Below are 16,977 nucleotides of genomic sequence, written 5' to 3'. Positions count from 1 at the left end.
AAGAATCACTTATTTGAATCGGCCCAACCTATTACAACATCAAGTTAAAAATAAATAAAAGAAACATCCATGTAGAAAGAACAGATTCAGTTCACCAAAGAGCTACAGAAACAGTAAAACAGACATACCTCTCGAACACAGAAGATATAAAGTAGTCTGGATCTAGTCGGGATGCGCAAACCTGAAACACACAAAACAACCCCATCTGACCCTGACAGACCTGCAATATGTGAACAGCTTGGGAATTGGGCCTTAAGTGCAAAACACAAACTGAGTGCAGAATAAAGCAATGCTCAAATATAGTGGGAGACTGAATTATAAATATATATTCAGCAATCAGAAAACAGAGCAATACCTGCAGTAGGAATATGTCTGGGTCGATCATAGAGTTGCAGAAGTGAGACTGGACGTACGTCATAGCCTGTCCTTTAATCTGAAGCCCGTTCCTCACCCACATATTACTGTGGATCTCAGACAGAGAAGCCTATAAGCACAAAAACACAGAACATACACACAAGTTCATATACATAAAGTTTTAGGAGTTCAGAAATTAACATTTGGTGGAATAACACTGAAAAAATCTGTAACCCTAATGAACAGCTTCTAAAAAAAATCAGTTTTTAGTGACCCAAAATTTGTGTTGTCAAAAATGCAAACTAGAAGTCTAAATGTAATCAACCTCAGTTTACACAATTTGTAACAGCAGAGACAACACCCACAAATTTTACATGTGCAGTGATGAGTATCTCCTCCATATGTATTCTTATGCAGCATTAAACAGAATAGGTGTTACCTGTATCTGAAGAGGATGCACCATGATCTTCATCAGCATCTCCTGGTCAGGGAGCAGACTGTCCAAGTCCAGACCCTGACACTTTACGGCCTGTGTTAAATTAGGAATACAGAGCATATAAATTGCATTGAGAGCACAAAAACAAATAGGGTTTTAAATAGGTTACCTTAAACAGGTTTTACAAAATATTTAACAATTCTACCATTTCAATACCCTACTATTCCTAATACGATAATATTTAAGTTTAAAAATGAAAAATCTGGTTACCTTGCTAAGGAACATGGCATAGTATCGGTGCAAAGGCAAATGAAAAGTTACTTGATTGGGAGCAGGCTGTTGGAGACAGAGAAATAGGAAGGTGATCAACACTATTGAAGTGCACAGAAGAACTGAGAGAAAGTCAATGTGATATTCACTGTAGCATGAATTTACAACAGCGCTGATTTACTGTACCTCATCAACAAAACTAATGGCATCGAACCAGATCTGTAACGTCTCCAAGCAATACCGCACCACTGTCTTAGTGTACTCCTGTGTTTCCTGTCAATACAAAGCACATACACTCAATCACACAAACAGCATAAACACTAAAATTTAAATATCTTAGGGTAGAGTGAGAAAGAGAGAGAGAGACAGAGCGAGTGAGCTGAAGACAGGAGACAGCATAAATGAGAGCAAGCGAGAGAAAGTGTGAATGAGAAAGAGACAGAGCAAGCTCCTGAAATATTTCAGCAAACGACCTGCATTTTTGTGTTCTCTGCACCTTTGCTGTGTTTCATGCAAAATATCGAAAACAGGCAGTTCTTTTTATCATTAGAAATTTCGTACAGTGCCATTTTGAAATCGATTTTCGATTCCCAGATAAGCATAGATGTGATGAATAGAGACTACAATGCATGCGCTACCCCAGCATTCTGTATTGTAATAATGAATAACTACACGAGTGAATTTAAACTTGCTGCCTTTTTGCCAGTGTGCAGGATAACTAAGGCAAATGGGGTTGGCAGGAGAAAGATAATGAGAACAGTAAGGCTCGCGTTCTTTTGTCTTTTTAATGAGAAAGGACCAGTGGTGGCTGATCAGGATCTTACTTTGACTTTGCAGTGTGTGAGTAGCCCCCACATAGGCTGAGCACACGCCTCCAACTCCGCAGCAAAAGCTGCATAATACGTCTGAGATTCAAACTCCACATGCTCATTCAACTCCCTCTTGTTCAGGTTCATCCCTGAAAAAGGCACAGAAAAGAGACAGGAAGAAAAGAGATCTTATTTCTGCAGTTTTAGAATCTCACAAAATAAAAACATACAATATTCAGAGAATCCTGTTCTGATGGCAATACCTCTCTTCCAGGACAAGACAAGCTCTATGTGTTCATTTAAGCGTATCTGTCAGTAGTTGAACGCATTCATTTGAAAAGTTGTCCGCAAACATTGGGACATATTTTACATCTATCTTACACCTCCACAAGACACATGACAATGCTCAGTGCTATCTTACACCCAGCCAAGTCTATTTTCCTGCCTTGTGTCTGCATAGTTTAAAAAGCGACAGAGCTTACGAATATTTCTATGCTGATGGGTGTGGTGGTCTGGAACTGAGGAGTGTTTAGGTACATTTCTGACCTATTGCTATCTTATCAGCGGAGAACACATAGTTGCACCACTGACAGATTAAAACCCTGACAACAGTCAACTATTAGAGGTTTATTTCTATCTTGACATCACTAGCGAGCCCCGAACTTTGACACACACACACGCACGCACACGCGCTACAGCTACAGCACTGCAAGTCAAGTGCATCATGCGAACAATTGGAGGAGCTCACGTGTGCACCCAGAGCTGCGTAATTATACATTTTTTACAATTCTAACATTGTGCAATTTTTTTCTTAAACACAGTTTGATTTGTTACTTTGCTATATTGTGATAATCACACCATAGCTTTATATAAAATAATAATAGCATTAAAAAAAACAGAGCCAGACACAACCCAGCCCGAGGAAAGTGGAGGGAAATCTCGACCCGACGCAGTCTGGTACACGTTTGAGTCAAGCCTCAGGTCGGTCGAGTTCGGGCAGAAAATCTAACCTCTACTTTACAGTGTGAATGAGCAGGTCAGAAGCACTGTGCTGTTAAAATAGCAATCCCCTCTTAAAGGGAATAACAAATGACACACTGATTTTTTTTTTTCCTGTTACACCCAAAACACACGCAAGATTAATTAATAGTATAAGTACATGCCTTTTGCACCTTTCAAGCAACACAAGGTGTATTTTTTTGTGTCCTCGCAATACCAAACACGCACTGACACGCCCTAATTTAAGATGCGCAGTGATTGGGTTATGACTTGGCTATAGATTTCCAAAAATGGTTTACAGTGTATTTTATACAAACTCCCTTGGCCAGGAATGCTAATGCTTAACACTAAGCTTACAATACACTAAACTTCACACTCCAGGATTACCAGTGAAGATGAAACTTCAAAGTCGCTGATGCTGTGACAGAACTGACCTTGAAAGAAGGAGACAAAGCTCATCCAGAGCATTAGCAGAGAGTGATCCTCCAGGAAGCGTTTGGCTACGCTTTGGTGAGAGAGAATATTAATAAAGTCACTAACTAAAGGCCAGTAGGTGTTGTTCTTCAGTAGGGCTTCCCCACAGTTCACCACCACGTGACGATTGTTCTCTTCATCTGGAAAGATTGGAAAACAAAATTACATTAGAAATAAATAGACAAACAAACAAACTTATCTCGTGCTGCATCAATGACATCATATTGTGAGTTCTATATAAAAAAAAGTCTTTGTAAGATTCATTAAAAAAAAATGTTGTACACATCATTAATACAATAGTTATCAGTGACATTAACTGATCGATATTACACATCTTAATGATCATATTACTTTTCAGCAGGTCACAGTGATTCATGCACTCTGTCTGCCACACCCCGCTCTGAAACTGTTGGATTAAGATCTTGTTTACCTTGCAGCTCACTCTTAATAAGGCAGCTTTCCATCATGTACAGCAGTACAGTGACCATGATGTCCAGCAGCTGGCACTCCTCGGTGACGTGGCGCGCTAACTCTTCATTACTGAACAGCTGTACGCTGATGTGCACAATTCGGTTGGACATTGTGTCGGACTCATGGCTCTTCATCAGGGTCTTCATGATGAAAGCGTAGTGCTGGACAAATGTTTTAGTGAAGGTGATCTGAAGCAAAAAGGTGGAAAAATTCAATAGATTACAATTAAATAAAGAAGCACATCTGAATGCAATCTGACATGCGAAATGTCAAGAGAGTATAATGAAATAGTGGTGAGCAATACAGCCCTCGATCTAAATTTCAGGGCTTTCCGGATTCTACCAAGAAGGTGTGGAGCTACTTTGAGTCTGAATAACGGTGTAAAAAAAATAAAGTATGCCCCGATACAGCCGTTAAACAGAGTGCTGGGCAAAAACACAAAATGACTGTATCCCAGGAAGCTGTAGGAGAGTAGAGGTGCGCTATTCAACAAAGGTGAGTACTTTTTACTACACCAAAAGTACATTTTGCACTGGAGTTCTCCTTTAAGTTTAGGCCAAAGTTTGAGTTAGGCCAGATAGTGGGCAGGTGGATAGCAGGATGGGACATTCCTTTTCCGAATTTGTTGGGGCATTTAACATTTCCCCTATTTACAGGGTCACTTGTATATAATGGGAAAACATCATAAATAGCATTACCACTCACAGTGGACAGCACAGTGAATGGTAATGATTGTGACCAGTAGCATCTGGTTACATTCGTCACAGAAATGACATCTGTGTTCACTGCAGGAGACCTTAAATGTATATTCCACAGGTCATGTCCTTAATCGTTAGGTTAAGTGAGACATGGCCAAAGTCACAGACTCGGCCACAATACTGGTTCCTGTCCAATGAGTTTTGGCATGTAATGTCAGCAAAGCTGAAAAATACATTGTAAAAAAAAACTTCACTTTGCATAACAGTATAAAAAGCTTACCTTATAGTCTTGATCTGGTAACATGTTGAGTAAAAAAGTGACCATCTTCTGTGGAAACTCATATTTAATAGTCCAAAACAATAACTCTTCTAAAAAACATTTATGCTTCAGACTATCCATTATGGATGGATCTATTAAAAAGAGAGAGAGAGAGAGACAAAACACATGACAAACTGATTTCTCTCCATTTGCGTCATATAATGCTATACAGTCTTATGCATGCAAAAGTACCCTCGACCAAATGTTTTTTTTTATTTTTTTATTTATAATAAATTGAAAAGTAGTAACGACAGCTTTTAAATCAATCAATATGGCATGTGCCAATATTTGGGTACCATATAAAGTCAGGATTTACAACAACACACCCTAAGGCAGAAATCACAGCTTGCAGAGGTTTTCTATAGCCAGCAAAAATAGTATTTCAGTTCTTATAGTTGGAATTTACCCCGCTGTTTTTGTAGAAGGCCTTTAGTTCTAGGACACTTGCATGCACAGCTGCTGTTAACAAATTGTCTAACTTGTTTAGACCAAAGAACCAGGAGGGCCATTATAAAAGCAACAGCAGACCAGTAGACCACCTGCTTTTAAGCTGTAGCATTTTAGGTTTTATAAAAAAAAAGGGATGCAGGTAAAGTTTTACGTGACTTAAAATATATATTTTTTACTATTAGTTATTTACCTTTGGTACTGCTGCTGAGCTTCACCCTCTTCCTTTGGCCCACACACTGTCCCCCATCCTGATCCTCCTTTTAAGGAAAACAACAACATTTAACATGCGTCAATAAAGAACATTGCTAACAATATATTTAGATCACTTTTACACTTCAAATCTTACCTCTTTATTTTCTTCATCTGGGCTGGCTGCTGCAGTGGCCCCTACAACAAATACATAAGGTATCAGAGGGTTTAGCCAGATTAGACAAAGCTATGACAACATTTTAATATTTTGTGATAAACCGATTTATGAGTGTACTGTTAAAGAACACTGACCAAAATGATTGCATTCCATATAGATCAATTACAACAACAACAAAAAACTTATAATTGGACAGTTTTTTTTTATATCTGCCTCTACAGATGTTGCTTTCATAAGAGACATCAAATTGTCAACATATGAGTTATATATTGTTTATCATTACAATTTCTTAAAATATCACTTTTATAGTTTTAAGAGACCGCTTAGCACTAGCCACAATACTTCAGTAAATAAGTAAACAGCTGCATTACCCAACAAACTGAGTGCTCCAGCCCCAGCAGGTGAGTCTGCTGCCCCAGCACCTGCTCCTGCTGACCCCTTCTCCTCCACAGACACTAGGCCTGAATTCTTCAGTGCTGACAGGTACTTCTCGTAGTTTCTTTTTGCATACAGATTCTCCTCCTGGCCTGTAGAAGCCAAGCAGAGAAAAAAAAACTGTTAATATATAGGTGAATAACTTTACTAAAATAAATAAATAAATAAATAAATAAATAAAACACATGCACATTTCTATAGAAGTAAAAATAGAGAACGCATAAACATCATAAATTAACATAAAAATTACAGAGGTTTCTGACAAATGGACTATGGCCAGTTTAGCCCTATTTTTATTTCACTAAATTGACAAATGAAATACACACATGAAACAGTAATATGCAATGGTATAAAAATAAAACAATATAATTGTGCTTCTTTTGTCCTCTTTAAAACATACAGCAATTTTTGCATATAGTGTTACAATAGAAAAGTTTAGCACAACGTCATGTCTCGCTGGACTATTTGTAAGCGTGCATTTGGTATCTACTTACCCATGCTCAGTTCTTTAAAGATCTGCTGATTGGTTAAAATCTTTGTGAGCACAGTGCGCATGGCTCCACCCATTTTGGTGAGGTCTTCTAGGAAAGATATCTGAGGCTCCAGCTGCTGCAAGACCTTCTGTAGATCCCTGTCTGTGGCAGACTCTGGAAACACAGCATAGGGAAATGTTTGAGTTGCGTAAACATTTGGCACATGCAGCACAAACATTTAGATTTTTAACCCTATACCTGTACTCTACGAAACTAAAGCCAGTGAGCTTTAAAGTTGTTGAATCAGCACTTAATGGCAGTTGCTCAGCAGGAAGGATTTTAGGAGTGCCCTGGCAACATTTTTACAGGTGTATAACAAGACAACACAATGAAGAATTTAATCTACCCTTTGGAGGACGTTAACTATAGGTTCAGGCATCAAGCCTTTCTGTCTTAACCAGATATTACCATGACACCTTAAAATAGCCATGCAGAGCACATCTTATTGAGTGGTGAGTTTGTGACTCACCTGGCTCTGTGTAGCCATCTCTCAGGTACTGTATTATGCTGATGATGAAACGAGGAAGAACCATCTCAGACATGAGCAGTAGATCATTGGGGACTGATGGAACATTCTCTCCCGTTTTTAACCGATGCCGTCTGCAAAATCTGCCACATGAAAGTTACAGCACTGATCACAACATGAACCATGAGAGCAGAAAATTAACATTAACAATAGCATGTTATTTTACTATAAAAAAGCTACCTACTTAAAAATGAACAAGCCATATTTTATACAGCGTAATACAGCCACAATTATGTTATTTCTTTTTTTCACTAAAAGGTAGGAGCCAAGGCATTCAATGAGAGAGCCAAGTTCCAAGAAAATGTAACAAACACAATAGAATTAGGCCTAGGATAATCCTTTAAATATTAAAAGAGGAGATCAAGAAATGTGACTCAAAAGCAAGACACCCATAAATTTTCCAAACAGTTCCTATAGAAGCATCAGAGTTCACATACCAATAACTCTGAAGCATTCCCACAAAACTGAGAACCCCCGTTTTATTTAAAAGCTGAGGTGAAACGCATAGTTCTGACACTGGAAAAATAAGGAGTGTAGGGGAACAATCTCTTGTATATTTTACATAGAACATCTGTACTATCTTTAAAAATGTAAAAAATGTATTATTCATTATGTGTCACATTAAATCAACAGAAAATGTACTAATTATTGATTTTGGTCACATCCATCATCATGAAACCAGAACTCATTAAAATCATCAACTGGCTGCATACGGGAATATCTCTTTCCAAGTTTCCCAGGAAAGTCAAGCGGTTAATTAACCCCTTATATGAGCAGTCTTACATACAAATGCAGTCCATGTAATTAGGGCTGCACAATAGATCATTAAAGCAGTGTGTGCATTAGGGTTGCAGCGGTAACCGGTTTCACGGTATACCGTGGTATTAAAATGCACGGTTATCATACCGTGTGTGTTTGCTTATTACCGGTAAAACGCAAGCCAGAGGAGAAAGTCACCCGCGCATGCGCAACTCTGCTCCGCTTCAGCTACTCAGCACACAGCGGTGAGAATGGCAGAAAGTGCATCAGACTAGAGCCTAGATTCTCTGCCCGAACCAGACCTGACCCGAGGACCGACCCGAAATCGGGTCGGCTCCAGAAAATAGTCTGAGATGTAGGCATCTGTTTTTTAATTATATATTTTATTTTTAAATAAAGCTCTGGTGTGATAATCACAATGTTAATGCTAAGTAACCAATTATTATTGTTAATGAAAACGAACCAAATAACGAAAACTGAAAGTGAAACTTAACTAACTTATTTATAAGCGCTGTTTTCACTCCCGCAGTTCTACAGCGGGAGGTGTTGTGCCGATTCTGTCCGCGAAGCGGGAGTCGGATTGAGCAGGGAGTCGGATTCGGCATAACAGCGGCAGCGCGGCTGCACCTCGCGGCCCGCGGTGTTAGTTGTAAGCGCTCGCGCTAGCCGCAAAATACGACAGAAAACACTGAGAAACTGCAGAATTATGAATTGGACTAAAATGAGCACGAGGAGATAAAAGAGAACCTTTACCTGTGAGTAGCTCACATCAGAACACGCAAATCTCTCTCTCTCTCTCTGTGTGTCTCTCTCTCGCACGTGAACTTCTCCGCACTGTGTTTAGCTGTTCTTAAAAATCATTTTTATTAAATAATAGTTCTATGCTTCTATGTTAGTGTTAATTAACATAATTCTGATCATATTTCGCTCATTCAAACAGCCTGAAAACAGACTTGTAATCTTGTAATCAACAAGCTTGTAATCAATGTGGCCGTAAAGTCACAGCTAAAGGAGGAAATACATCAAACCTGTTCTCCCATCTCCGAGAACACCACCCCGCTGTGCAGCGCAAAGTATGTGTTCAGTTTATAATTTTAATCTGAACATAAATAAAACCTCTTTGTAGTCGTGCACAACCCATGCGGTAAGCGCCCGCAAAAGCGCTGAGTTATCCGAAATTTGGGCACGCAGGTACAGGCGTAAAGGTCCTGGCCGGACTGGATGTGAAAGACGCCATTCATTTACATGCATTCATTTTCAAATTCTGACGTGCCTGTTTTTCAGCAGCAGTAAGAGCAAAAACTGTCCCTGTCCTGTTGCTACTGTCCCGCGACACTCTCCTACTGTCCCGCGACACTCTCCTACTGTCTCGCGACACTCACCTATTGTCCCGCGACACTCTCCTACTGTCTCGCGACACTCACCTACTGTCCCGAGACACTCTCCTACTGTCCTACGACACTCACCTACTGTCTCGCGACACTCACCTACTGTCCTGCAGAGCTCTTTAACTGTACCGCGGAGGTTTTTAACTGTACCGTGGAGGTTTTTAACTGTACCGAGGAGGTTTTAAACTGTACCGTGGAGGTTTTTAACTGTACCGAGGAGGTTTTAAACTGCACCGAGGAGGTTTTTAACTGTACCGAGGAGGTTTTAAACTGTACCGTGGAGGTTTTTAACTGCACCGAGGAGGTTTTTAACTGTACCGAGGAGGTTTTTAACTGTACCGAGGAGGTTTTTAACTGTACCGAGGAGGTTTTTAACTGTACCGAGGAGGTTTTTAACTGTACCGAGGAGGTTTTTAACTGTACCGTGGAGGTTTTTAACTGTACCGAGGAGGTTTTTAACTGTACCGAGGAGGTTTTTAACTGTACCGTGGAGGTTTTTAACTGTACCGCAGAGTTTTTTTAACTGTACCGCGTAGGTTTTTAACTGTTTTAACTGTCCTGCAGAGCTTTTTAACTGTCCTGTGGAGCTTTTAACTGTGCCGCAATGTGATACATTGTGTCTTATCTTAGTTTTTTTGAGACGACTTAAGACTTATGAGATAATTCCCCTAGACTTGACCATCAAATCTATTATATAATATTGTCATAATACAAAATATCAAATCAAAAATAGTATGACTTTAAATTAATAACTAATATGGACACAGGTAACGACCTTGTTCATGTCTGCACACACATTACATGTGTATTTAGCCTAATCTCACAGTTATCACACTCATATATCTCTTTTATATTCTATATCACATTCTGGTATAATTATATTTTTTATTATTCAATTTTTTTTTCTGATGTGTGTGTACTTATGTGTGTCTGTATATAAGTTCCTGGAACAGTCTAATTAATAAATTATTTTGTATGCTATATTCTCGTTTATTATTGTTTATCTACATTCTATTAAAGTCTAAATTAGTTAAAGTCTAAATTTTAGTTAAAGCGTTTGCACAACATTTTGCTTATTTTTTTCTTGGTAAATTTTCTTTAAAAATAATCAATAAAATCTAGGTGTTTGCATTACACTTAAATTCATAAATCAAGTGAACACCCTTGATTTAAATTATACACAAGCATCATGAAAAAAACGTATGTGCTTGTTTTGGGCTCTGAATTACTTAAATAATGTAAAATATCATTTCAATTGCTGATATTTAGATTTTTGCAGTGTATGTATGAAACGATTTCAGTGACACCGTTTAATTTGTGGTCTTTTGATAGAGCCTATTCTATTGCTTATTACACTGTTTTTCAATCCTGGTCTTTAAGGGCCACTGCCCTGCACATTTTATTAATTGTCATACTTTGACAGCCCCACATTAACACAATAATTGACAGCTGATTGTCTTGTGTATTGGAAGCAGGGACAACTCCAAAAAGTGCAGGACAGTGGGCCTCCTTGGCCAGGGTTGAGAAACACTGGCCTATTCCATCAAAATCCCATCACTGTGTACTTGTATTAGTTACAATTAGGGTTGTGCCGATGGATGATATCATATTATTTATTATTATTATATTATTATTAAGATATTATTATTTATATCTAGGTTACAGCTTGTCTTCGTTTTTTTTCTACATGTCTGTATTCATTTTAAACATTTCATGTTATTCACACAAATATAATAGCCTGCTAGATTTCTATTATTATTACAAAAATAACAAACAAAAATAAACCCAAAATGTTGACAAAAATATGATCTAACGAATTTCAAAACATAGAAACGAAAAAGGTTATTAATATAACATTAATATAACAGTTTGGATCCAACTGTTATAAGGATTTAGCGTCAATCATAAGGAAAGCGCGCGCGGCATTGCGAATTAAAAAATAAATAAATAAGGTTTATTGTAATAAATAAGGTCCTGTCAATTGTAGTTAATTGTATGGTATTAAATTCACATATTTATTGATATTTAATCAAGAGATATCAGGCAAAATGCGCTGCGCCGTGCCTCTCTCTCTCTCTCTCTCTCTCTCAGCGCGGAGCTGAATTCAGCGCGAGGCTAAAAATAAAAACTCAGTTTAGTTAAATAAATTAAGATGAGTGAGGACCTGTAAATTGAATCAAATATTGTCAAATATAAAGGATAGGTTGAGGTTTTGAATCCGTGTATCATTCGTTCATTTGATATTCAATTGAGAATCAAAATCGGAAAATTAAAAAACCAATTCGTTTTTTCGTTTTTTCGTTTTTGAATATAATACCAAAAAACGAATAACGGCTTGTATTTTGTATTTTTGGTGAGCTGTTTCAATTATTTGAAACTGAAACAGATATCATTCTGCGTATTAGATAGCCTTTGATTGTGTTTTAAATGAGTTTTTATTTTATATTAATTATTTTTTATTCATTTTAAATATTTTTAGTATTTTATTGATCAAACTTTGTTTGGCTATAGCAGCGTTGGCTGGTCACCTGAGCAACTACTGTGCTTTTAATCCTCTCAATAAACAGTGGGGAAACCACTTTTCTTAGGTTCTGGTTAAAAGTTTTCCCCCTGTGTTCTCAGAATTAAAGAGGTATAGAGAGAGATCAAATGTTACTGGGTGAAATAGTAATAAACACACAGTTTATCAGCATGATTACTGTATTTTAAATCCTCTGAATTCACAGCAACACCTGCACTCATCTCCTATCTGCATTTCATCCACGAGGTAAACATGTACCCCTGAACTCCTAAAGTAAACGTCAAGCAAAATTACATGATCTACAACAATATTGTAATAACTTAACTTTGTTTAATAAGTGTTGGATAACTGCTTGCCACGTCTGCATTGTATAATTTGATTTAATCTGCTTTATTAGGTCTACAAAAAAACTGCAGGACAGTTTAAAAGTTCCACAGGACAGTTAAAAAGCTCCAAAGGACAGTTAAAAGCTCCACAGGACAGTTAAAAAGCTCCACAGGACAGTTAAAAAGCACCACATGACAGTCAAAAAGCTTCGCAGGACAGTTAAAAAGCTCCACGGTACAGTTAAAAGGCTTCGCAGGACAGTCGTTGAGCTTCTCAGGCCAGTTAAAGAGCTCCACAGGACAGCAGGCGAGTGTCGCGGGACAGTATGTGAGTGTCGCGAGACAGTAGGTGAGTGTCGCGTGACAGTACGTGAGTGTCGTGAGACAGTAGGTGAGTGTCGTGAGACAGTACGTGAGTGTCGCGGGACAGTAGGTGGGTGTCTCGAGACAGTACGTGAGTGTCGCGGGACAGTAGGTGGGTGTCTCGAGACAGTACGTGAGTGTCGCGGGACAGTAGGTGGGTGTCTCGAGACAGTACGTGAGTGTCGCGGGACAGTAGGTGGGTGTCGCGAGACAGCAGCAACAGGACAGGGACAGTTTTTGCTCTTACTGCCTCTCCTGTTTTTCATATGTTGAAGGTTTTAAGGTGTGAAAGCCTTAAAATAGAAATCTCTATTGTGAGGATCATGTCAGAAATAAATCCCCTCTTTCTGCAGTATCTGGTTATATACCAACTTTTTTATATATATATATATATATACACTCTTAATGCCCTTAAGAGTAGTGGAAAAACATGGTTTCCTTCACCTGATGGTGTAGTTTCTACAATAAATAGTTAATTGAACAAAAAAACTTTGTTGTAATTTCTTTAAGGGTCAGTTTAATAATATATGTAACAAACTGTGATACCGTGATAACCGTGATACCGCGGTATTTTCCGAGACGGTTATCATACCGTGAAAATCTCATACCGTTGCAACCCTAGTGTGCATGCACAATAGTCCTTTATACGCAATTGTGAATACATGGAGTGCATTTTTAGTATCTGTTACAATCTGGTGAAAATTTCAATTAGGGATGTGCGATATTATTACCAAATAAAAAAGAATATATATTTTATTGCATAGTGTATTCTTTAAATTATAAAATTATAAACATATTTGTAGTTCAAAGCTTTGTAATAAAATAAGCTGAAGTGTTGTGATATTCTTTTTACAGCCATATCGGCCACCCCTAATTAAGAATGATATTAGAAGAAGAAAAAAAGTTCCCTGGTCTTTAAGTCATTATGCATTCCTACCTACGAATAAAAACATTACATTGAACATTTGTCCTTTTAAATCATTCAGCTAGGTCTGTCACAATATCAATTTTATGTGGACAAGATATTGTCCAGAAATTACTGCAATAAATGATATGAGAGTCATATTTTAATTTTTTAGACAATTTACATCCCACTGACATAAGGATAGTAGCACAGCATATTAAAGCAATTTTAAAGACAACAATTTTTTAATGAATTGTAGTTTGGGAAATATATCGAAATAAATATAGCAGTCCGAACTGTGTGTATCGAGTCACAGTTGTTTAAACATTAGTCAATGCATGACTTTGAAATACTGTTCACCTTTATAATACAGCTCTGGAAAAAAAATAAGACACCACTTAGAAATTATGATCTTCTTGATTTAACCAAACTGAAAATCTCTGGAATATAATCAAGAGGAAGATGGATGATCACAAGCCATCAAACCAAGCTGAACTGCACCAGCAGTGGCATAAAAGTGATCCAAAAGCAGTTTGTAAGACTGGTGGAGGAGAACATGTCAATATGAATAAAACATGTTCATTCCACCTAATATTGATTTCTGAAATTAAACTTATGACTTTATGAATATGAACTTTGCTTGAACTTTCTTTGCAATATTTGAGGTCTGAAAGCTCTGCATCTTTTTTGTTATTTCAGCCATTTCCATTTTCTGCAAATAAATGCTCTAAATGACAATATTTGTATTTGTAATTTGGGAGAAATTTCGTCCATAGTTTATAGAATGAAACAACAATGTTAATTTCACTCAAACATATACCTATAAGTAGCAACATTTAAGAAACTGATTCAGAAACTGAAGTGGTCTCTTATTGTTTTTTCCAGAGCTGTAACTGTATAACTAACCAATAGTATTGTGCTACTGTGCTATCGCGGATCGTGCAAAAGTCTTAAGAAGAAATGGGTAAGACCTGTCACTGACCCTCCTGGTGGGTTAAAAATAACCCAGACTTTGACACTCAGTAAGGCAGCGGCTAACGTTAGCCAGCTCAATCCTCATGCTAACGGCTATCTAGCTAGCTAAGCTACATTAAGCTACATTAGCCGTTAGCTTAGCTAACCTAGCTAGCGTTACTGTTGCCCAGGTGAACATACACTTAGATAACCAGTGTTTAATTCTCTTGAATGTTTCAGCGTTTATTAACCGCATACATTTAGCTAGGTTCTAGCTAGTGGAGCACAGCTGCCCAGCTGTCATTCACAAACAACAACAATATATTAGCTAAGCTAAGCTAACGCTAGGTTAACGCTTATAATGTTACACTCCGTTAAATGACAGCAAAAACAGCTTTAGCCACAGCTAGCTAGCTCAGTTAGCCAGTGAGCGGAGCTAGCCCGTATCAAGCAAATCAACTTACCCACTTTCTCGCATGACATTACTGTCTCCACAGTCGCAGGCCCCGCCGGCCTGGCTCCTAAACATGTTAAAATCATGGCCCGTGTGGTCCCCGTTATTAAAGCACTCCGCGCACAGAGACATGCAGGGGGAAATGCCACAGGTCCGACATCGGTAGGCTACAAAATTAGCAGTCCAGACTAAGCCACACAGAGTCGCGTTATCGTAGGAGCGGACGGTCTTGCAGAACTCCTCGAACCCGTCCCCTCCTGCCAGCAGATATTTACACCAGTCAAGGGCCTCAGTGTCCGACGGCGGTTTCTCCGGGTTCAGAACATTATCCAGCAGCTCCTGAAGTTGCCTGAGTCCAGAGCTGTTGTCTGTCCGATTCAGGTCCGCCTTTAAATGGGCGGCTGTAGCTTTCTTGTCCCGGCGCAGCAGCGACGCCGCCATCGTTCACTCTGAATTGTTGTCCAGAATTTATTTTTGTTGTCTTGTTGCTCTGTTCTCGCCTTCTCTCGCGACACTCCGCGGTGCTATGAAGCAGCCCGGCCAGCAGAGCGCTTGTTCAGCCCGCCCTGCTGCTACTACTACACAGCACGGGCGGGCGCGCGCTCGCTCTCTCAGGTCAGCTGGCAGCAGCAGCAGCGGCAGCGGCGGAGCAGCACGCGCTTATCTCAACAGAGCACAGCGCAGATACACTGCTCCTGGAACAGCACTGCCTGCTCTTACTGATATTTAACTAAACAAGCATAGCGTCATCTGAAATAGATAAAATAGTTTGACTCATGACTCATCTGACACTAACTATTTAATCTACGTGTCTATTTCATTTTGAAAGTAGAAAACACTTATCACGGAAATACAGTCAGTCACTTATTCATATAAAAATGTTTTTTTATTGCACGAATTGATTCAATAATATAATTGATACTAAAACCACTACTACTACTAATTATTGTTATAATCTGAATTATTAATGAATCGTTTCTGAATTAGCTTGTTAAGTAGGTAAGGTCAGAATGATTCTAATACATTAAATACCTCTATAAAAATAACAATAGTTGTTGTCCACTTAAAAAAGAAAAGAAAAGACAAAATAATGCAAAATTACTTGCATTTGACTTATCTGAAGTCTTTTAAACACTTATTTAATCTACCGCTCTGGCTTTAGTGATAATGTGATGTGGGTTTGGTTGGTGAGTATGGTTTGTAACATTTTTAGAATTGTAACGATGCAGCACATAAAACAATTATTAAAGTTAAAGTATTAAACTCACTGAAAATATATAATAAAGTAAAAGTGGAAGTAGGAGAAAGTTAATACTCCAGTAGAGACAGATACAGCATTTTAGCATTTAGGTAAAGTAGTTCTACTTGGTTACTGTACATCTCTGCCTAGAGCCGTTTATAGAATCTGCCGACTCCCTTCAAAAAACTATAAGGCGTTTATAAACTATGATTTTTATGATATTGCTTCATTGCTTCTTATAAACCCATTCATTTTAGACCTTCAAGTGGGTACCTTATTCTCCTCACAAGAGATACTTATGTTCTTGTGACAAAACATGCTTTTAGAGAGCAGCCAGATGAGTCAGCGAATTGTGGGCCTCATTTATACGTTTTTAATCTTGATTAAGTATTAATATGCGTGAGGAAGGTTTTTACGCATGTACCTGCAGTTCCGTGCTTTAACACATGATGTCACTAATTCCCGCTCCCTCTGCAATCTTCTGAAGGGATACGCGTGCCTCAAATCTAGATTAAATGTACGCCCGTTTTTTACGCCATATATATTTTTTATAAATCACTGTTCTTGCGTGAGAGGTTGCGCACGCACATTTCAGCCCTGTTTTAATGCGTACGCACCCTCTCACGCAAGAACAGTGTTTTAACCCTTGTGTGGTGTTCGGGTCTGTGGGACCCGTTTACATTTTTTATCAAAGGAAAAATGATACCATCAAATACTAGCTGCGGTCCAATCTGAAGGGAGCTGCCTAGGTAGTCATTGCCTTCAAAGGCAGCTCCCTCGTTCGGCAGCATTTTCACCCATAAGGGATCTTATAAGGCAGCGCGTTCGGGACACGCAGCTACTATTTCTAACTCAAACTTATTGGCTTTGGGTCATTTTCTGTGAAGAACATATATCAGAACACATTTTTGATGAACACCCCCCCCC

At 38.5% G+C, this 16,977-nt stretch overlaps 1 protein-coding gene across 4 annotated transcripts in view; it reads right to left on the bottom strand.

The window, feature by feature from the left end:
• The window catches only part of ubr3 (ubiquitin protein ligase E3 component n-recognin 3), a 77,102-nt gene extending 61,709 nt beyond the window's left edge, over window positions 1-15,393 (bottom strand). For 3 of the 4 annotated variants that reach the window (XM_022680367.2, XM_022680369.2, XM_022680370.2), the window contains exons 1-15: window positions 14,821-15,392; window positions 7,085-7,224; window positions 6,577-6,729; window positions 6,019-6,174; window positions 5,627-5,667; window positions 5,471-5,537; window positions 4,792-4,922; window positions 3,773-4,001; window positions 3,303-3,482; window positions 1,885-2,018; window positions 1,247-1,333; window positions 1,061-1,126; window positions 794-883; window positions 356-484; window positions 129-181 (exon numbers count right to left, since the gene is read on the bottom strand). In XM_022680367.2, coding sequence (XP_022536088.2) covers window positions 129-181; window positions 356-484; window positions 794-883; window positions 1,061-1,126; window positions 1,247-1,333; window positions 1,885-2,018; window positions 3,303-3,482; window positions 3,773-4,001; window positions 4,792-4,922; window positions 5,471-5,537; window positions 5,627-5,667; window positions 6,019-6,174; window positions 6,577-6,729; window positions 7,085-7,224; window positions 14,821-15,251 — 2,087 coding nt within the window. In that variant the 5' untranslated portion in view covers window positions 15,252-15,392. Of the gene's footprint in view, window positions 1-128; window positions 182-355; window positions 485-793; window positions 884-1,060; window positions 1,127-1,246; window positions 1,334-1,884; window positions 2,019-3,302; window positions 3,483-3,772; window positions 4,002-4,791; window positions 4,923-5,470; window positions 5,538-5,626; window positions 5,668-6,018; window positions 6,175-6,576; window positions 6,730-7,084; window positions 7,225-14,820 lie in introns of all 4 variants that reach the window. The other variant, XM_022680368.2, reaches the window with a different exon arrangement.
• Between the last annotated feature and the right edge of the window lie 1,584 nt (window positions 15,394-16,977).

Source organism: Astyanax mexicanus, chromosome 11, assembly GCF_023375975.1.
Source record: "Astyanax mexicanus isolate ESR-SI-001 chromosome 11, AstMex3_surface, whole genome shotgun sequence".
Lineage (NCBI taxonomy): Eukaryota > Metazoa > Chordata > Actinopteri > Characiformes > Acestrorhamphidae > Astyanax > Astyanax mexicanus.
This window is presented reverse-complemented; position numbering and strand designations above follow the sequence as displayed.